The following is a 22773-nucleotide window of genomic DNA, read 5'->3' on the forward strand; positions in this document are numbered from 1 at the left end:
ATCCTTGTAAAACAATTTATTGTGATCTACATTACAGTAGTATGAAGGGGGAGTGGGGGGGAAAGAGACTAGTTAATGGGCAGTTTGAGGGGAGGTGAAACAGCGCACACAGAAGGATCAGGAACCCGAGGAGAGGATTCCGAAGGCGTCAGGCGATCAGCGATGACTGAAGAATCCTTGAGGGTGGTTAAACTTGAAGGGCTTAGTACGACTCGGACCCCTGAGACACAGAGAAGGAAACAAAGGCTCAGAGAATAACAGGACAAAAAGAGTAGAAGGACGAGGAGAGAGGTCGAGAGTGAGTAGATGAAGGAAAAAGGGAAGGAAGGAGAGAGACCGAACACGGGCAAGACAAGAAGAGAAAGTGATTGTTGGAGAGACATCCGGTGAAGAGACTACATTCGTACAACTGTGCATCAGGAACACATACAAGAAGGCCCATATAAACCAGTGCACGCAACATATTCCTGGCCCCACAAGTAACATGCGTGTGCAGGGGCCGCCCTCACCTGACCAAACGCAGGCAGATCTTCTCCGGGGGGAATTCGTGGGGCCCCTCAACGCTGTTATCGTGGCCCTCTGTCTCCAGGTAGACGTCCAACAACATGCAGAGCCTCTGCAGCTGGTTGGTCAGGAGCTGGAACCCTGGAGAGGGGCCGCAGAGCTCCTTGTAGAAGACGTTGACCTCGCTCTCCATAACCTTGCAGGGAGAGAGTTTATTTTACTACAAACACCGAGCGCGTACAGCTTGTGTCACCACCCGCGGATTATACACAGATCTGCAGGGCACGACCGGCCACTACACAAGCCCAGCTTTCTGTGCCTTACTGATGTGCTTGGACAATGCTAGGATTGTAGGACAATCTGGTAAAACACTACTATGGATCTAGTGCTTCCTAACTGCCCGAGATAAGACCAGCCATATCCTGCACACACACATCCCATACAAAAAACTGAGGCGCTCTTAATGCAGTGATTATTGTGACGGGGTGTGAATGAAATAGTGGTCATTCAATGGGGAGTGTTCGTGGCTCAAATCCCAAATCAACTCCCTCAAGGTCCTAAAAGAAAATGTGAAAGAATATAAGGGGCGTGCTGGATACACTAATGTGTCCATCTGATTAGTGCATGAAAACTAAATCATACGTGCCAATGTGTAAAAATAACAATATCCTTCATACAATCCAAAAAAGCACTTACATCAATATAAATAAGGAAGGGTCCGTGGTGCAGGATTCTAGAGGCGGATTCTCTCCTGTGTTCCCGATTGATCTGCTGAAGTTGTCATTCCTCCATTTCAAACAGGATGAGGAGGGAAAAGAGAGCGGAACCGCACAGTGCGAATCAGAACCGTTTTCATAAAGAGAAAGGAGCCCGGTTCTCTCTGCACTCGCACGTTCCAGCTCTTTACAGCATTTTAATAGAAGTGTTGATCTCCAGGATTGAAGGGTTTAAAAATGGCCCCCGCCGGGAGTGTCTCTCACTGCTGGCAGACCTTTCAGAGCGACGCCGTCTGCGGACCACCCACGCCAGCCTTGGGGCCTCGCGATATTTCTCAGTCTGTCCCGTCCTCCTGCGCTCAGTGATCGGCGGCTCCGTGCAGCTCTGACCGAGTCGCACTTTCCCAGTTCCATGTCAAACCCCCTCCAGCCTCCCGGAAACCAACACTTCTATTCAAATGCTGCAAAGAGCTGGGGGAGTGCGAGTGCAGAGAGAACCGGGCTCCTCCTTTATAAAAACGGTACTGTTACGGACTGCGCGGTTCCGCTCTTCTCCCCCCACATCCTGTTTGAAATGGAGGAATGACAACTTCAGCAGATCGGGAACACAGGAGAGAATCCGCCTCTAGAATCCTGCACCACGGACCCTTCCTTATTTATATTAAGTGCGTTTGTGGATTGTATGAAGGGTGTTGTTTTATTTTTACACATTGTCACGCATTATTTCGTTTTCATGCACTAATAAGATTAGCAGAGAGTGTATCCAGCGCGGTCCTAATATTCAACTGGGCCGCCAAAGGGTCCAAACATTTAGTAGAAGCGTCTTATGAACTTTTAGATACATTTAACGCCTTGAAAATTATTATATTTCAACCTGTTGCAAACACTGATAACATATGTTCCATACATATTTACATGACCTTAACTTACACGTTTAGTGTGAAGAACTGCACGTAGCTGCCTAAGCAACTATTATGAGATTAGCAGGAGCAGAGTGTCCAAGAGACGCATCAACACCCTTCGAGGGGCGCATATGGCGGGCACGCCGGCAGTTGAAGAGCCCTGCCCTATGCGCTGGTAATTGTGTATGGAACAGGAGCTGCCGGGACTGGCCTTCATTTATATTACTACTATAGGGGTGGTAAGGTCACCCCCCCTCTGGTTACAGACAGAGCAGTCTATAGAAAAGAACGGCCTTCCGCCTCACACAGGACACGTACACGGCTGCCCCCCCCCCCACCCGCAGGCCCCTTACCCGGATGTTCTCATCGTTGCTCGAGTTCCGCTCCCCCTTCCAGTTGAGGCAGAGGCTGAACACCGGGGGGATGGAGCAGTAACCCGGGTTCAAAACCAACGCTGCCTGCAGCTTGGCTGAGAAGAGAGACAGGACACAGGAGAGCGGGTTAACAGTAGCACTAGTCCTGGAATTGAAGCAGAGAGAGAGGAGCGTGGGGTGGAGGGGTGCGTGGTGTAGGGGGGGGGGGGGTGTGGAGGGGTGCGTGGTGTAGGGGGGGTGTGGAGGGGTGCGTGGTGTAGGGGGGGTGTGGAGGGGTGCGTGGTGTAGGGGGGGTGTGGAGGGGTGCGTGGTGTAGGGGGGTGTGGAGGGATGCGTGGTGTAGGGGGGTGGAGGGGTGCGTGGTGTAGGGGGGCTGGACGGGTGCGTGGTGTAGGGGGGCTGGACGGGTGCGTGGTGTAGGGGGGCTGGACGGGTGCGTGGTGTAGGGGGGCTGGACGGGTGCGTGGTGTAGGGGGGTGGAGGGGTGCGTGGTGTAGGGGGGGTGGGGGTTTTTGTGGTGTAGGGAGGGGGGAGGTTTCCGTGGTGTAGGGAGGCAGGGTTCCGTGGTGAAGGGAGGGGGGGAGGGTTCCGTGGTGTAGGGGTGTGTGGTGTGGGGGAGGGGTGCGTGGTGTAGGGGGGGGGGTGAAGGGTTCCGTGGTGTAGGGATGGGTGGAGGGTTCCATGGTGTGGGGGGGGGGGGTGCATGTGTGGTGTGAATAATGCGCAGAGCACGTTTCCTCTTTACCATGCAAAGTGAAGCACAGGGAAGGCTTACATAGATTGGGAATATTTTATACTGTTCAGAAGTCTGCACCCCCCCCCCCCCCCCCTCCCCCGTCTCATACCGGTTCCTCTCTCGATCAGCAGGAAGTAGTACTGGTGAGTGTCCTGCACTAATCCGCATTCCACCACGTCCTTGGTGTACGGCAGCGCCTGGGGGGGAGAGGGGGGGAGGGGGCGCAGAGAGAATCGCAATGTGATCAGCCTTTTACAGAGAAAACCATGTAGTTCTCGCGGGAATACTGGCCGTTTTATACACAAGAAACCCGGCGGCGATCTGTGGAGCCGCATAACACAGAAAGGACAGAATCACAGCAGAGAGCGTCTGTGCACCAATGGCAAGGAGCAGATTTCAGTGCGTGTCACAGCGACCATCATTATTTGGCCGGCTTGCAGGCTGCCATTTTATCTCCCCACAAGTACTGGGAGAACGGACGGAAACACCAAGTCAGAAGACCTGGTCGCCTCGATGGGGGTTAACCCTTTCACCGCCAGAGGGGCTTCCCTGCGCTGCGACCCCTCAGAGTTGAGATGTTAGTAGCAGGAACAAGCTTTGCTCACCAGGTAATCCTCATAGGGGATGACGTTCCACTTTGTCAACCGCGACACCACCTTGGCAGGAAAGAGGTGTTGGCACTCGACAGTCACCGGGATGCTGCTGTGCTCTGAAATATCCAGCAGGGGTAGCACCCATGAGACAGTGTACACGCTGCAGGGTGGGGGGGAAGCAGCGCAAGGCATGCTGGGTGAGGAGGGGCACGGAACCTTACCCAGAGAGGAGAACTGTCTGTGCAGAGACAAGCGGGACAGCAGCCGGGACCTCAGCAGGTTTATGGTCATCTCCATGTGACTGGCACTAAGAGCATTGTCAGCGGTGACCACAGGCTGCGGGGAGAGAGGCACTTCCATAAACAACAGCGTACAACAGCGGACTGGGCGGCTGCATGTAAAGTGGGTGAGTCCGGTACAGTGTCGCGCATATTACACACACACACACGTATGTGTATATTTATGTATGTGTGTATATATAATATATATATAAATATATATACACACACATATATACATACATACATATTTACACACACACACACACACACACACACACACACATATATATATACATACATATAATACACACACACACACACACACACACACACACACACACACACACACACACACACACACACACACACACACACACACACACACACACACACACACACACACACACACACACGAGAAATACGTTCCTTAGGCCTCGGATATTGTAGGCGCGCGTGACAGAGTCACGCTCGCCTGTTGCGATCTGTGGCCTCTAGGATTTTATGACGTGCGCAACGAGGAGACGCGGCCGTTGACGTTGCGCGAGCGGTTTGCCCTCATTGGCTGAACCGTGCACGTGACCCGCCCGCTATGCGGCCAAATAAAAAAATTGTGTCGGCTGAAAAATCTCCCGCTCCATCTCGCTTCCTCGTGCGCACTATGGCCGGCCCCAAAGATCCCCTGCATTTTGTTCGCGCCGCGGGGAGTATGGACGCAACCTTAGATGGGACCCTTCATTGCTGGTATCCGATACACACACATGCAGAGAACGTTACACGTTTGTAACGTGCTTTACAAGTTTAGACATGCACCGAGTGCCTCTATCCCCCCAGCTGTATAAAGAATAGAGCAGTCTGTGCAGTTCCCAGGCTTAGCACGTGCTGCGGATCCGACAGCTCCGAGATCTGTTCCATACCTGGGGTTGGTCTGTGGGGAAGTTGAGTCCTCCCAGCAGCTGCACCCATACGTAGGGGTGACCCAGCTCGGACACGTGGTCGCTCAGGGACAAGATGCTGCAGAGTGTGGAAGAGAAGGTGTGACACAGCGCCCAAGACCAATTCTAACCACTGCACGGACACCCACCTCTGACCAGGTCATCGCTCTAACATGGTCTTCCCTGGCATTGCATATCACCTGCAATAAGTCTGCCCAAGGCTTCTGCCTCTATAACCCTGCACGTCACTGAACAACACTCACCCCACTTTATCAAACTGGTATCTGTTGGCTGGGTTGGGGGTTTTCTTTCCATCATCGCCAGGGTAAAGACAGCTCAGGATGAACTCTGGGTTCAGCAGGTCCCTGTGAGGGGGAGAGAGAGAGGTTGAAAGCTCCCGCTGCTGTGTAATGTGTCCGATACCAAACACGGCGCATCTCCTTCACAATCAACCACCGAATCAGAGAACCAGACACACAAGGACCACTTTCTCACTGCTGCAGCGCCGCAATGCTCTCTCCTCCCGCTTGGATGCTGCCTCCCCATTCCTTACCCTGCACTGATGGCGGTAGCGAGCTCAGTAGCCGATGCCACTCTGGCCTTCACGGTGAGGATGTTGAGGTTCATCAGGAAGTAGAACATCAGGTGCAGAGCGCTGCCGTCTGCGAGGAGAGAAGAGGATGTGCTCTCCACTTCATCCCAACACTGACACCATCATCATGTTCAACACACACTGCGCTCAAGTGTGCATAACCACACACGTAGCGCCTGCTATTAATTACCTTTGCACTTGATGGTGAGGGACACACACAGCGGGTGCCTTTTCAGCATCTCTTTTCTCTTGTCGTCCAGCTGAACGCCCAGCGTCGGCCGCCGTCGCTGTTATGGAAACAAGACGCGAGGTGGTGTAAGGGTTAAAGTATAGAGAATGTGGTTCCCTCCCTACACACACAGCAGAAAGGGGCCCCTCTTGTGTGACATCACCAGGTGTCAAGCCCCCTTTTTATCTTAATTTCCTCTAACAGGGACAGGGGGGGGGCTACAGGTCGAGTAAACCTTACAGCTGCAGTTCAATATGTGCATCAATACAATCTACACAGTGACAAGCTAAGCTGCCCATCGATCCGTTCTCCTGTAAATCGATCGCTGAAGATTCGGCCTGGGGTTCACTAAATGCATCTTGGGTCCTCTTCTGCTGCACTGACAAAGTTCTGTGAGGAAGATCATGTGACCAGGCAGGCACTAGATTCAATTGGTTCACTGCTGGAGAGGGCAGGGCTCAAAAAGGTGATGCTGTTTCAGAAGGGGATGTGACTTTGTAAATGGTTGCTATAGGAACCAAAATGCTTGTTACATTAGAATACATTACAAATGTCTTTAAAATTTGTTATTTTCTCATAGTACAAAACTGATTTAAAAAACATAAATAAATAAAAAAAAAAAGGGTAGGATATTGCTTGGTCTTCAGCTTTAAGCCTGACTGCATTTGTTTAACATGAAGTGGTTTTAAAATGTCAGGATTGGGGGCGTCTTAACCAAGGGGTGTGCAATCTTCCTGCCACATGTCTGTAGCAGTCTGCAAATGCCCCCTCTGTCCTTGGGGTTTAAACAACCCCCCCCCCACCCGCTCACCGTGGTCTGCTCTTCCTCCGCATCAGAATCGCTTTCATCGTCTGCAAATCACAGGGGGAAAGTATTTCAGTGATCACATCATACGGCGTGTGGGACACAGAGCGAGCCTCACACCATACGGCGTGTGGGACACAGAGCGAGCCTCACATCATACAGCGTGTGGACACAGAGCGAGCCTCACATCATACGGCGTGTGGACACAGAGCGAGCCTCACACCATACGGCGTGTGGACACAGAGCGAGCCTCACATCATACGGCGTGTGGACACAGAGCGAGCCTCACACCATACGGCGTGTGGACACAGAGCGAGCCTCACACCATACGGCGTGTGGGACACAGAGCGAGCCTCACACCATACGGCGTGTGGACACAGAGCGAGCCTCACATCATACGGCGTGTGGGACAAAGAGCGAGCCTCACATCATACGGCGTGCGGACACAGAGCGAGCCTCACATCATACGGAGTGCGGACACAGAGCGAGCCTCACATCATACGGCGTGCGGACACAGAGCGAGCCTCACATCATACGGAGTGCGGACACAGAGCGAGCCTCACATCATACGGAGTGCGGACACAGAGCGAGCCTCACATCATACGGCGTGTGGGACACAGAGCGAGCCTCACATCATACGGCGTGTGGACACAGAGCGAGCCTCACATCATACGGCGTGCGGACACAGAGCGAGCCTCACATCATACGGCGTGTGGACACAGAGCGAGCCTCACATCATACGGCGTGCGGACACAGAGCGAGCCTCACATCATACGGCGTGTGGACACAGAGCGAGCCTCACATCATATGGAGTGTGGACACAGAGCGAGCCTCACATCATACGGCGTGCGGACACAGAGCGAGCCTCACATCATACGGCGTGCGGACACAGAGCGAGCCTCACATCATACGGCGTGCGGACACAGAGCGAGCCTCACACCATACGGCGTGCGGACACAGAGCGAGCCTCACACCATACGGCGTGTGGGACACAGAGCGAGCCTCACACCATACGGCGTGTGGACACAGAGCGAGCCTCACACCATACGGCGTGTGGACACAGAGCGAGCCTCACACCATACGGCGTGTGGGACACAGAGCGAGCCTCACACCATACGGCGTGTGGACACAGAGCGAGCCTCACATCATACGGCGTGTGGACACAGAGCGAGCCTCACACCATACGGCGTGCGGACACAGAGCGAGCCTCACACCATACGGCGTGTGGACACAGAGCGAGCCTCACACCATACGGCGTGTGGACACAGAGCGAGCCTCACACCATACGGCGTGTGGGACACAGAGCGAGCCTCACACCATACGGCGTGTGGGACACAGAGCGAGCCTCACATCATACGGCGTGTGGACACAGAGCGAGCCTCACATCATACGGCGTGTGGACACAGAGCGAGCCTCACACCATACGGCGTGTGGACACAGAGCGAGCCTCACATCATACGGCGTGTGGACACAGAGCGAGCCTCACATCATATGGAGTGTGGACACAGAGCGAGCCTCACATCATACGGCGTGTGGACACAGAGCGAGCCTCACATCATACGGCGTGTGGGACACAGAGCGAGCCTCACATCATACGGAGTGCGGACACAGAGCGAGCCTCACATCATACGGAGTGTGGACACAGAGCGAGCCTCACATCATACGGAGTGTGGACACAGAGCGAGCCTCACATCATACAGCGTGTGGGACACAGAGCGAGCCTCACACCATACGGCGTGCGGACACAGAGCGAGCCTCACATCATATGGAGTGTGGACACAGAGCGAGCCTCACATCATACGGAGTGCGGACACAGAGCGAGCCTCACATCATACGGAGTGTGGACACAGAGCGAGCCTCACATCATACGGCGTGTGGACACAGAGCGAGCCTCACACCATACTGCGTGTGGACACAGAGCGAGCCTCACATCATACGGCGTGTGGGACACAGAGCGAGCCTCACATCATACGGCGTGTGGGACACAGAGCGAGCCTCACACCATACGGCGTGCGGACACAGAGCGAGCCTCACATCATATGGAGTGTGGACACAGAGCGAGCCTCACATCATACGGAGTGCGGACACAGAGCGAGCCTCACATCATACGGAGTGTGGGACACAGAGCGAGCCTCACACCATACGGCGTGTGGACACAGAGCGAGCCTCACATCATACGGAGTGCGGACACAGAGCGAGCCTCACATCATACGGAGTGCGGACACAGAGCGAGCCTCACATCATACGGAGTGTGGACACAGATCGAGCCTCACATCATACGGAGTGTGGACACAGAGCGAGCCTCACATCATACAGTGTGTGGGACACAGAGCGAGCCTCACACCATACGGCGTGTGGACACAGAGCGAGCCTCACATCATATGGAGTGTGGACACAGAGCGAGCCTCACATCATACGGCGTGTGGACACAGAGCGAGCCTCACACCATACGGCGTGTGGACACAGAGCGAGCCTCACATCATATGGAGTGTGGACACAGAGCGAGCCTCACATCATACGGCGTGTGGACACAGAGCGAGCCTCACATCATATGGAGTGTGGACACAGAGCGAGCCTCACATCATACGGAGTGCGGACACAGAGCGAGCCTCACATCATACGGAGTGTGGACACAGAGCGAGCCTCACATCATACGGAGTGTGGACACAGAGCGAGCCTCACATCATACGGCGTGTGGGACACAGAGCGAGCCTCACACCATACGGCGTGTGGGACACAGAGCGAGCCTCACATCATACAGCGTGTGGGACACAGAGCGAGCCTCACACCATACGGCGTGTGGGACACAGAGCGAGCCTCACATCATACAGCGTGTGGGACACAGAGCGAGCCTCACATCATACGGAGTGCGGACACAGAGCGAGCCTCACATCATACGGCGTGCGGACACAGAGCGAGCCTCACATCATACGGCGTGTGGGACACAGAGCGAGCCTCACACCATACGGCGTGTGGGACACAGAGCGAGCCTCACACCATACGGCGTGCGGACACAGAGCGAGCCTCACATCATACGGCGTGTGGGACACAGAGCGAGCCTCACACCATACGGCGTGTGGGACACAGAGCGAGCCTCACACCATACGGCGTGTGGACACAGAGCGAGCCTCACATTATATGGAGTGCGGACACAGAGCGAGCCTCACACCATACGGCGTGTGGGACACAGAGCGAGCCTCACACCATACGGCGTGTGGACACAGAGCGAGCCTCACATCATACGGAGTGCGGACACAGAGCGAGCCTCACATCATACGGCGTGCGTCACAGAGCGAGCCTCACACCATACGGCGTGTGGACACAGAGCGAGTCTCACACCATACGGCGTGTGGGACACAGAGCGAGCCTCACACCATACGGCGTGCGGACACAGAGCGAGCCTCACATCATACGGCGTGTGGGACACAGAGCGAGCCTCACACCATACGGCGTGTGGGACACAGAGCGAGCCTCACATCATACGGCGTGTGGACACAGAGCGAGCCTCACATCATACGGCGTGTGGGACACAGAGCGAGCCTCACATCATACAGCGTGTGGACACAGAGCGAGCCTCACACCATACGGCGTGCGGACACAGAGCGAGCCTCACATCATACGGCGTGTGGACACAGAGCGAGCCTCACATCATACGGCGTGCGGACACAGAGCGAGCCTCACATCATACGGCGTGTGGACACAGAGCGAGCCTCACATCATACAGCGTGTGGACACAGAGCGAGCCTCACACCATACGGCGTGTGGGACACAGAGCGAGCCTCCCCCTTAAGTTATTAACAAGTAAACTAACTGGACATCTTCAACCCGTGCCTTAAATCCCTCCACTGCCTGGGGGTCCGGCGGTACATTGCTTCACAACGTATAGCAGGACCCCACAAAGGGGTTCCATGTTTGCCTCGAGAGACTGGCGCCCGCACCTTGGGAATCCTCCGGGGGTTTGATGAGAGCTTTTGCCTCTTCCACGCTGCCTTCGATAGCGACCACGAGCCTCTTATCTGCAAGAGGAGGTTAGGAGAGGGCAATCAGCAGTGCGAGAGGTGCAGAGCGGCACAGGCAGCGGCAGAGCCAGCCTTCCCCTTCCACACACTGGCACAGGGTGTGAGGTGTGTATAGCTATATCTATCTGTACATATTATGTATACACAACCATTTCTGGTCCTGTGCAAAAAGAGTTACAATGAAGTATCGATGTATCCATGAATAAATATTAACCACGTGAGCACTAATTTGGGGGGCTGCTCTTTTCGCTTCATTTCGATGGGGTTTCACCATTGAATTTCAGCACCGCGGGTGCCTCACATTACAGTGCTCGTATATTTCTATATACTGATATACAGTGCCCGTATATTTCTATATACTTATATACAGTGCTCGTATATTTCTATATACTGATATACAGTGCCCGTATATTTCTATATACTTATATACAGTGCCCGTATATTTCTATATACTTATATACAGTGCTCGTATATTTCTATATACTGATATACAGTGCTCGTATATTTCTATATACTGATATACAGTGCCCGTATATTTCTATATACTGATATACAGTGCTCGTATATTTCTATATACTGATATACAGTGCTCGTATATTTCTATATACTGATATACAGTGCCCGTATATTTCTATATACTGATATACAGTGCTCGTATATTTCTATATACTGATATACAGTGCTCGTACATTTCTATATACTGATATACAGTGCTCGTATATTTCTATATACTTATATACAGTGCCCGTATATTTCTATATACTTATATACAGTGCCCGTATATTTCTATATACTGATATACAGTGCCCGTATATTTCTATATACTGATATACAGTGCTCGTACATTTCTATATACTGATATACAGTGCCCGTATATTTCTATATACTGATATACAGTGCTCGTATATTTCTATATACTGATATACAGTGCTCGTATATTTCTATATACTGATATACAGTGCTCGTATATTTCTATATACTGATATACAGTGCTCGTATATTTCTATATACTGATATACAGTGCTCGTATATTTCTATATACTGATATACAGTGCTCGTATATTTCTATATACTGATATACAGTGCTCGTATATTTCTATATACTGATATACAGTGCTCGTATATTTCTATATACTGATATACAGTGCTCGTACATTTCTATATACTGATATACAGTGCTCGTACATTTCTATATACTGATATACAGTGCTCGTATATTTCTATATACTTATATACAGTGCCCGTATATTTCTATATACTGATATACAGTGCTCGTATATTTCTATATACTGATATACAGTGCTCGTATATTTCTATATACTGATATACAGTGCTCGTATATTTCTATATACTTATATACAGTGCTCGTATATTTCTATATACTGATATACAGTGCTCGTATATTTCTATATACTGATATACAGTGCCCGTATATTTCTATATACTGATATACAGTGCTCGTATATTTCTATATACTTATATACAGTGCTCGTATATTTCTATATACTGATATACAGTGCTCGTATATTTCTATATACTGATATACAGTGCCCGTATATTTCTATATACTGATATACAGTGCTCGTATATTTCTATATACTGATATACAGTGCTCGTATATTTCTATATACTGATATACAGTGCCCGTATATTTCTATATACTGATATACAGTGCCCGTACATTTCTATATACTGATATACAGTGCCCGTATATTTCTATATACTGATATACAGTGCTCGTATATTTCTATATACTGATATACAGTGCTCGTATATTTCTATATACTGATATACAGTGCTCGTATATTTCTATATACTGATATAGAGTGACCGTATATTTCTATATACTGATATACAGTGCTCGTACATTTCTATATACTGATATACAGTGCCCGTATATTTCTATATACTGATATACAGTGCTCGTATATTTCTATATACTGATATACAGTGCTCGTATATTTCTATACACTGATATACAGTGCTCGTATATTTCTATACACTGATATACAGTGCTCGTATATTTCTATACACTGATATACAGTGCTCGTATATTTCTATATACTTATATACAGTGTGAGGATTTCCGTGGTTGGTGTAAACTCCAATACACAGTTACATTTTCTGAATATGGAGCCAATAGAATAATAATTAATTATAATAATTACAAATAGTTACAGCTCAGGCTCCTCTGCTAGACTGTTTGTATATACTGTATAACAGGCACAGCAGCAGTGCCAGGCTCCCTCTCCTCACATCCCACCTCTAGCAAACAGTAGTTATACTGTGCGCAACTGCAGCCCTAAGGATGAAGGGGAGGCGATAAGGCCCATTCGTGTTAGACGAGAGGTATACTCACCCTGCCTATTGGGCTGGGCACAACTCTTCATCTGGGCTAACATTTGGACAGGGAAGAGAGGAATGAGAAGAAGAGAGAGGAATGAGAAGAAGAGAGAAAGAGAGAAGAGAAAAGAGAAAGAGAGAGAGAAAAAGGGCGAGAGAAAGAGAGGGCGAGAGAGAGAAAGAGAGGGCGAGAGAGAGAAAGAGAGGGCGAGAGAGAGAAAGAGGGTGAGAGAAAGAGAGGGTGAGAGGCAGAGAAAGAGAGGGGGAAGAGAGAGAGATGACTTTGAAGAGGGGAGCCCCAACCAGTACGTTGCCTCTGTCCCCTTGGGTTACTCACCGCATGCCTGGCTGTACGCGCTGGCCTGCACAAACAGCACGTACAGGGGGGCGGGGAGGTGGCGAGCCGTCTCGTACTGCTTGCGCACACAGTCAAACGGCATGGACAGATACTCCTGCATGGGCAGTGAGGCCTAAGGGGAGAAGGTAACACAACCTTACATGGGTCCCAATCCCTATGCTTCACAGTGCAGGGGGATAGGTAGAGATGCGACTGTCACCCTCAGCTGGGTGGGAAGATATGATGGGCCATTGGATACCTGTGTCACCACAGACTCGTGTCCCCTTCTGCATTAGGAATTAAAGACTTGAGTTGCCAGAGATCACTTTCTGTCTCTGTGTCACCCTAAAGTGGGAGTGATCTACTTAATGAGACAGGTGTCCCGTTTGTGTTACCCTGTACAGGCATACCCCGCTTTAACATACGCAATGGGACCGGAGCATGTATGTAAAGTGAAAATGTACTTAAAGTGAAGCACTACCTTTTTTCCACTTTACAATGCATGTACTGTACTGTAAACATCATATATGTGCATTACTGATGTAATAACGCATTTGTAACCAAAATAAATACAGTAGGCTTTATTGAAATAAAATCTTTAATGTCAGCTGATTTTTCTTATGTGCTGACAGATACAACATGGATGAATGGAAAATTATTTTAAAAATATGTAGGAATGATGAAGGACAGGGCATATCTTCTACTGTACAGTATTTTTACTGAAAGGGCAGGAAGGTGAGGTGCATTTATTTGACTGACTGATATATTTTTGGGACTTATTTTTTGTGACTTTGGTGAAAACAGTACAGTACAATACTGTACAGTACAGTGTTTTACAATGCTGTGCTTCCGTAGGCCGCGCGTATAGTGCCCGCGACCGGCGACGTCACCCATCCCCGCTAGCGAAAGTTATATTTCGCTTTGCGGCGGCATCGCAGACTCCCGGGCATTTGATTTGTTCAGGGGCTGTCACATGAGGTGACAGCCCTTGAAAATCAAATATTCCCGGCTTCCAAAGTCCGCTCCGTCGCATTGCCGCTCTCGCGCTTACTATAAGCGCATGCGGCGGCGGCAATGTGTCTGTTTTTGGGCGGCATCGCCGGCACTATACGCACGGCCTTACTCAGGTCCTTGATCAGCTTGGCTTACACGCACGCACTCCCTCAGTCACACACACACTCCCTCAGTCACACAATCTCTCACGCACTCCCTCAGTCACACAATCTCTCACGCACTCCCTCAGTCACACAATCTCTCACGCACTCCCTCAGTCACACAATCACGCACGCACTCCCTCAGTCACACAATCACGCACACGCACTTAGTCACGCACACGCACTCAGTCACGCACACGCAGACGCACTCAGTCACGCACACGCAGACACACGCAGACACCCGCAGACACACCCGCAGACACACCCGCAGACACACCCGCAGACACACCCGCAGACACACCCGCAGACACACCCGCAGACACACCCGCAGACACACCCGCAGACACACACGCAGACACACTCAGACAGACACACTCAGACAGACACACTCAGACAGACACACTCAGACAGACACACACACACACACACTCAGACAGACAGACACACACACTCAGACAGACACACACACACTCAGACAGACACACACACTCAGACACACACACTCAGACAGACACACACACTCAGACAGACACACACACTCAGACACACACACACACACACACACTCAGACAGACACACACACACACTCTCAGGCAGACACACACACACTCAGACAAACACACACACACTCAGACACTCAGACACACTCAGACACACACTCAGACACACACTCAGACACACACTCAGACACACACACACACACACAAGCACAGAATGCAGTAGAAGAGGACCTCCTCCTCCCCCGTAGCCTGTAACTCACATGCAAAGTTCCGTTCTGCTGCAGCAGCAGCAGCAGCAGCAGGAGACTAGAGCGAGATCTGAGGAGGGAGGAGGGAGGAGGGAGGAGGGAGGAGGGAGGAGGGAGGAGGGAGGAGGGAGGAGGGAGGAGGGAGGAGGGAGGAGGAGAACGGAGGGAGAAAAGCCAGGAGCTGCAGTGCGGGCGGAATCACTGCTATAGCAGCTGATTGATGGCGCGCCCGATCTCCCCCTTCCCCCTGCCATCCGGCCCCTTTCCCCGTTCCCCTTTAACTGCACTCCCACTCAGTTAGGGACCACAATGAAGGAGGTTGCTGTATTGGAGGTGCGCACGCACGCCGCCCCCTGGTGTCCGTACTCGCGAAGCACGTGTACGTACACAGGGGTATGGTGCAACTAAAAAAAAATGTACGTACTTGCGAGTGTACGTAAAGTGGGTGTATGTAAAACGGGGTATGCCTGTATTAGGAAGAAAGACAGTGCCCAAAGGTCCCTCGTTTCTGTGTCACGGACCTGGTAGTGAGCCATGTGTCCCCTTCTGCTAGGAAGCACATTCTTAGACGGCCAAAAGGTCCCCCCCCCCCGTCACACGTCAATAGACCAGATAAGTCATGGGTACAACTTTGTGTCACCCTGCGCTACGACGGACAGATTACACAGTCCGCAGGTCCCCTCTGTCCCCCTGCAGTGACTTGGAAAGCCATGGGGCATTTCTTCGTCGTCATCCTGCGTTAGGAAACTAGTCCCTTCTTCTTCTGTGTCACCCTGGTTTAGGGAAAAGCAGAAACAGTCCATATATACCATAGGTCCCCGTCACCTTACAGTGTGACAGACTTGGAAAAGCCACAAGTCCTTGCGACCTCAATGGGACGTCCACGCCTGAGGGCACAATCCCAGTAGCACTCTTTTTAACACAACATACATGATGTGGTGTATTCGGGTTCTGAGCTTACACGGCTGTGTACGTACATCCTGGTGACATTGTCAGTCTGCAGTTGCGACAAAGTCTGTGGAACCTTCTCCCAACATTGAGATTAGCAGCTGGGCCACAGCCCCTCCCCCCCCCCCCCCCACCCGGAAACCTCCTTTCCCTGTGGCGTTGGAGGACGCGACCTCTCCCCTTACCTGCATGATGCCGTACAGCTGAGGCTGCAGACTGTTCAGGTATTCGTTCTTCACTTCTATCTCTTTCAGGATTTTCTCCTTGCTGGCCAAACTCTCCTTGTACTTCACTGCTAGTCTGCGTGGGGAAGCACAGAACGGGTGGGGGTTATGAGACTATCACGGCTTGGCAAGGATTTCATGGTTATATTGAAGGCCTCGGCACACTTAACCCAATCCGGCGCTCATGGAGACGTCTGTATTGCAAGTTTCAAGCAGCAAATAGAGTTTAAGAAACTGTGCAATGTTTCGGGTGTTGTGCTATTGTCCCTCACCCTATATTATGCGGGAAATGTCCTTATAAAAAACGAATGATAAACAGCCGTCACAGGGAGGACGCTACGAGAGAGCCGAATTTGAAATGAAATGTCAGCTCTGTGGGCAACTTTATCATCCCTGTGCATCAGGCTGCAGACAGACTCACTGCACAATGTACACCGCCAGCAGACAATAAATTAGCACCAAAGCTTCTTTATCTGGGTGCGGAGAGGACTTTTGCCCACACCGAGCGTATTCTTAACACTTGCACTGCCAAACCCACCAGCGACTCTCCCTCTGGCAGATAAGAGCTTCAGATTACTACATCAGCAGCGTATTATCCGCTGAAGTGAACGCAGAGATTCCCACAGGAATAGAGATAATATTCGAAAGACTGTAGTAGCAGTGAATCCTTAATTGGACGTGGCGTAGCCTCAAACCTCTTCCTCTGCTCCAGCTCCCAGTCCAGTCGTGTTAGGGTCTGCTGATGGGAGTCGCTGGTTGTGATCTCCGGTTTGCTGATCTCGGACGGAGCATCCCGGTAAAATTCCTCCACGCTCACGAGCTCAATCTCTTCGTGCTTCGACCTGCACGAGGGAAAACGCGGGAACGGTTACAAGGTTCAAACTACTTAACGGCGTCCGTTTCCTTAAACCAATGTAATCAGAACGGGACATTTTGGTTTTCGTGGGAAAAAAATCAAATTACTTTCATCTGAGTTTCTGAATGGTGTGGCGCTTATCGAGAGAGAGGCAGTTGTACCAGGAAAGGAGAATAAGGAGTAGGGGAAAAAGGGAAGGAGGGAAGGAGTAGGGGAAGAAGGGAAGGAGTAGGGGAAGAAGGGAAGGAGTAGGGGAAGAAGGGAAGGAGTAGGGGAAGAAGGGAAGGAGTAGGGGAAGAAGGGAAGGAGTAGGGGAAGAAGGGAAGGAGTAGGGGAAGAAGGGAAGGAGTAGGGGAAGAAGGGAAGGAGTAGGGGAAGAAGGGAAGGAGTAGGGGAAGAAGGGAAGGAGTAGGGGAAGAAGAGAAGGAGTAGGGGAAGAAGGAGGAGGCGGCGTTTTGCCGCTGCACTTTATGGTAGTAGAGACGGTGCTTCTAACACCTTCACTGCCTCTGACAACAAATCTGCAGTGGTATTTCACCGGTGGCCTGGAAGAGCCCTTGACTCACTTGAACTCCAGACACTTTGTGATTTCCTTCTGAAGGTGCATGACTTCATACAGCAGGTTCTGCAGCTGCAGGTGGTACGCATCAACCTTCTGCTTGGCCTGGAGCGGAAAAAAAGACATAGGTAGAGATAAGGCCCTGACTGACACACAGACAAGGAACAGAGGACTGTTAACAGCACAGACCTTGCAGCAGCAAATCGGTGTGAATCCCAGAGCCAGCAAGTTACCCTACTTGCCTTGCGTTGGGCATCAGATTTAAATTGTACACGGGAGGGCACAAAAGGATCATGGCGGAGATGGGCTGGTGTGGAGGATTCCAGGGAGAGAACGGGTGGAGGCAGAGCACAGCTCAAGCAGACAGGATCCCCGCTCAGCACAAAAATATATCTTCTATTCCACATGGATACAAAGTAGGCCCAAAATCGCCTACGCATTTCGCACCCCAACAGGCGCTTTGTCCTTGATAAAGCACCCGTTATGGTGCGAAACGCATAGGGGATTTAGTGTCTACTTTTAATCCCTGTAGAAGGAAAGCGATATATTTTTGTACTTTCCGGGATCCTGTCTGCTTGAGCTGTGCGCTGCCTCCTCTCGTTCTTCCCTTGGCAGCGGCTGATCACGCCGTGGCAATCCCCCCTCAGTGGCTATAGACCTAGAGTGAGAAAATCTTATTGTTGATGGGATGGGTTTCTTGCTGAAGACAAGTATTTTGAACATATTTGTGGTTTTAGGGGTGAGGATTTGGCTTGGTAAATACCAAGGAAAGTGCAAGACACCTTCAAGTATACCACATCATATATCACTTATTTATTCCACCCACTGCCAAAGGAGAGGGGGGCACCTTATTCTATTTATGCGAGTAGCCTCAGCACACATTTTCCTTTGTACTCTTGAGCACCCATACAAAAACATTAATGCCTGGTGTTGGTGGTTGAAAGATTAGTTTATCGCTTTCTCTTTAGGACCCAAAATATCACTTCCCTTTTCCAGTAACCACCTCTCTGATCAGGTGGAACAAAGTGAGCTAAGCACAGGTGCCGGCTTCCTCGTGAGTGAGAAGAAGCAGCAGCCTGTGCCAGTCTCGTGAGTGAGAAGCAGCAGCCTGCGCCAGTCTCGTGAGTGAGAAGAAGCAGCAGCCTGTGCCAGTCTGGGGGAGCACAAGTGAAGACAGAGCTGTGTGTGTGAAGGGAGTTTCTGGGAGAAACAATACAAGTTATAATACCAGGGCACATATCACAGGACAGCAGCCTCCCCCCAGGGCTAAGAGACCAGGTTAGGGGAGGGAGCACGTTAGGGAGGAGCCGTTGGTTACCTCGTGGGTTTGATCTCGTGCTTTCTTCAGCCGGATGTGAGCCAGGCGGTTCAGTTTCTTCAGGGTCATGAAGTGGACACAACTCTTGATCTTTCGGTCTTCAATCTCTGCCACCTGAGGGATGGATGGAAAGAGGAGTGCAGAATATATTATATATACACACACGGCGACACACACACTTATTCAAATGCTATTCAGTTATTCGCAAGGCAAGAGGATATTCACGTCTTGGTTTTTTAAATGTACTGAGAGACGTACCAAGTTCTGCCCCCCCCCCCCCAAAAAAAAGTCCCCAAAATGCTCCTATTGGGGCTTTATCCATTAAACTGGAAGTTTTAGTGAAGTTTGTTTTTTTCAGAATGTTTTGAATCCTAGGAATGTCCGCCTTCGCTGGGCGCCACTGACACCCACACCTCTAGCGTAGAGGTTCTTGTGTTATAAGGAGAGCAGAGAGAGTTTGCAGCTTCCCGTGTAGGAAAAGATCCCGTCACACATTGCCTCCCTCCGCACCACTCTCACCCCGTCTTTGCTGGGTTTGCTCTTCAGATCCTGGATTTCAGCCATCAGCCTCTGCAGCTCCTGGCAGGTTTCCATGTAGAGCTGCTGGTCCTTTTTGGGGTCCCGTGTCTCCACCTCGGCCTCCTCGCTGAAATACCGGCCCTCCTGCAAAACGCCCACCCCGTTATGATGCCGCAATAGACAGTGAGCTGCAAGGAGGGGTACACCGGCTCATAAAGCTGCAGACGTCAGCCTCCTTACCCTTGCAGTGCCCCAGGAGGTAGCCACCACATCATGGGGTCTGGCAATCCAGGGGCCCTGTGACAAAGTGGCTACTTCATAGACTTTCAGCTAATTTTCCAGGGGAGACTCGTTCTGCGCTCAGACAGAGAAACAGAAGAGTGCAACTCATTCCCGTCCCCAGTGTCCCATGAGGTAGACACCACATCATTTGCACTGTGGGTGGGGGGCGGTATTGTGGGGACGAGAGGCGTGGCCCATTGTGCTCGGAGGCGTCCTGCTACACATCGCTCTGGCAGCTAAGTGGTTAACTGCATTAGGGGTTTACCTGCTCCTCATGGCGGTTTCTCTTTCCCTCCTCGCTCCGGATTACTTTGGGTTTCCTTTTCTTGCTGGAGTCGGAAGACATGTCGGTGTCTGGTACGGCAGGAGGTAGAAACAGATGATGCAAACCCATTAACACAACCCCCAACTTCAGACCTGCCCGCTGTCTGATTTCCAGCGTCCCATGGACATCTCACAGATAAAAATCTGATGCTTTCCCATTAAAATGATTTGTTTGTATCCAGGAACTCCAAATCTCACGCTTTACATTGCACAAATTTCAATGACGCAATTGCAGGTTAACCTGTGTAGCTCTATTTCAAAGATAACAGGCTATTAAAGGGGTCTGTGGTTATTAATGCAGTCTGGTTACACCAAGGGCTGTGGTTAGTATAGGGATTGTGGTTATTAGTGGGGTCTTGTTACACTAAGGGCGTTATGGTTAGTATAAGGATAGTGGTTATTCGTGGGGTCTGGTTGCATTAAGAGCTGCTTTTACAATTAACAGGTTTCTGGGAAACTCTTGCATCTTTGGCCAGCCGCAAGGCTTTTTGATCAGTTTCCCAGATACTGGGATCAGTTTCCCAGATATAAGGATTGTGGTTATTAGTGGGGTCTGGTTACACCAAGGGCTGTGGTTAGTATAGGGATAGTGGTTATTAGTGGGGTCTGGTTACACTAAGGGCTGTGGTTAGTATAGGGATTGTGGTTATTAGTGGGGTCTGGTTACACTAAGGGCTGTGGTTAGTATAGGGATTGTGGTTATTAGTGGGGTCTGGTTACATTAAGGGCTGTATGCTTATAGGGATAGTGGTTATTAGTGGGGTCTGGTTAGATTAGGGGGATGTATAGTTATGATAGGGTTTTTGTTGGGGGCGATAGTTACCAAGGTCAGTAGCTATTATTGGGGTATTGGCGAGGTGTATGGTAAACATAGGATCTGGGGAGTATTAGTGGGGTCTGTGATTATTGTTGGGGGTGATAGTTAATAGGGTCTGTAGGTATTATTGGGGGACTATGGGCAACGAGGTCTCTTATTACAAGATCTGCTTACATTAATGAGATGGGATCATGGGATCCGGGGGGGGGGGCGGCTTCTTACAATTCCCAGTCCGAGTCCGAATCCTCCTCACTAACAACGCTTATCCAAGTCCCCACTCCAGGAAGCACAACCTCTGACCCCCAGGCGGTGTACTGTAGCAACAAGTTGGACGTTGGAGGGCTAGAAAGTCTTCCAATGATCATAGAGTGCTCCTCACAGCAGACAGATAGCCGCCCAGGATCATAGAGTCCTACTGGAAGCAAATAGAAAGCCGCCACAGGATCATAGAGTCCTCCTGGCAGGTGATAGAAAGCCGCCCCAGAATCAGAGTCCCCCTGGCAGCAAATAGAGAGCAGCCACGGGATCATAAAGTCATCCTGGCAGCAGATAGTGAGCCGCCTCAAGATCATAGAGTTCTCCTGTCAGCAGACCCTCCAACATTTTAGATACATACAAAATAGGTACACTGTATTTGCTGCAGTATCTCAGTGTGGGACAGAGGAGCTGCCAGGAAAGTGACCCCTACCGAAGGGAGCTCAACAATAACATGAACCATTTACTTACATGCAAAGATGGTATCAATAAAATGTGTATTTATTTGCACGCACACGTTATGAAATCCATCCTAACCAGCTGATTATTAGCTGATCAATCTCCCAGCTGCTTTAATTAGCTGAAGCTTCAGCCACTAGCAGCAATGGGTACAGTGCCAGCTAAATAGGTACAACTGGAGGGTATACACATTATTTCATTCACATTGCATTTTATTTCTGTCCCATAATCCCACTTATTTGAGTCAATAACACTAAAATAAATATATGTAAAGGAAATGCAGCCATATTTAAAAGGTTCTTCTGGCAAGGGAGAGGTTAAGCCTGTCCCCTTACTGCAGATTATCACACGAGACAGAGACAGACACGTACTGGTGAGTAAAAAATGTGACAAAAACCCTCCACAGCAAAGCAAATATGCAAATGTAAATACAACTGTATGCTCATCTGCATGTCTTAGGCAGGTCTGCAACCCCACCTTTCACCATTATCACCCAGCACACAGCACTTCCACTGCAGCAAGGGATTCTGGGAAATGACATGCAAATAAGCACACAGTGCCACTTTTTGCTTCAAAAAACATTTTTAACATGACCTGCCTAAGACATGCAGATGAGCAAACAGTTGTATTTACATTTGCATATTTGCTTTGCTGTTTAGGGTTTTTGTCACTTTTTTACTCACCATAACCTAACTCAGTATGGTAAACCCCATCCTTTAGCTTCTCTGCATACCCAATTAACCAACCCCACACTGATCAGACACATTAAGGTCGAAAAGTTTTTCTGTGCAATAAAGTTAGAGATAATGTTTGTATGATATGTCATGTCTGTGGTGCGGTGCATATGTATAAATGCACTAAACCGCCGTGTTCGTCACAGTTTTTTTTACTTTTAGGGAAACCATTAATAAAAATGTATGTGAGATGTGTGGGATATGCACTGCGCC

The 22773-nt window shown here is 50.2% G+C and overlaps 1 protein-coding gene across 4 annotated transcripts; it reads right to left on the bottom strand.

Annotated features, from left to right (window-relative positions):
- Nucleotide 1: 1 nt before the first annotated feature.
- Nucleotides 2-21479, bottom strand: THOC5 (THO complex subunit 5). 4 transcript variants are annotated; one of them, XM_075568861.1, is made up of 21 exons: nucleotides 21335-21479; nucleotides 20237-20325; nucleotides 19690-19833; nucleotides 19171-19284; nucleotides 17860-17957; nucleotides 17133-17279; nucleotides 16399-16513; nucleotides 13364-13496; nucleotides 13043-13078; nucleotides 10603-10680; nucleotides 6671-6711; nucleotides 5821-5917; nucleotides 5592-5700; nucleotides 5302-5403; nucleotides 5021-5117; nucleotides 4047-4161; nucleotides 3838-3941; nucleotides 3342-3429; nucleotides 2476-2591; nucleotides 510-700; nucleotides 2-220 (listed from the first exon to the last, which is right to left on the bottom strand). In XM_075568861.1, the coding sequence occupies exons 2-21, from the start codon at nucleotides 20315-20317 to the stop codon at nucleotides 157-159; spliced, it is 2070 nt and encodes a 689-aa protein (XP_075424976.1). In that variant the 5' UTR covers nucleotides 20318-20325; nucleotides 21335-21479; the 3' UTR covers nucleotides 2-156. The 4 variants fall into 4 exon arrangements, with proteins under 4 accessions (XP_075424976.1, XP_075424974.1, XP_075424977.1 ...); XM_075568859.1 differs by having other exon boundaries at nucleotides 21287-21446; XM_075568862.1 differs by lacking the exon at nucleotides 13043-13078 and having other exon boundaries at nucleotides 21287-21443.
- Between the last annotated feature and the right edge of the window lie 1294 nt (nucleotides 21480-22773).

This window comes from Ascaphus truei, chromosome 13 (assembly GCF_040206685.1).
Source record: "Ascaphus truei isolate aAscTru1 chromosome 13, aAscTru1.hap1, whole genome shotgun sequence".
Taxonomy (NCBI): domain Eukaryota; kingdom Metazoa; phylum Chordata; class Amphibia; order Anura; family Ascaphidae; genus Ascaphus; species Ascaphus truei.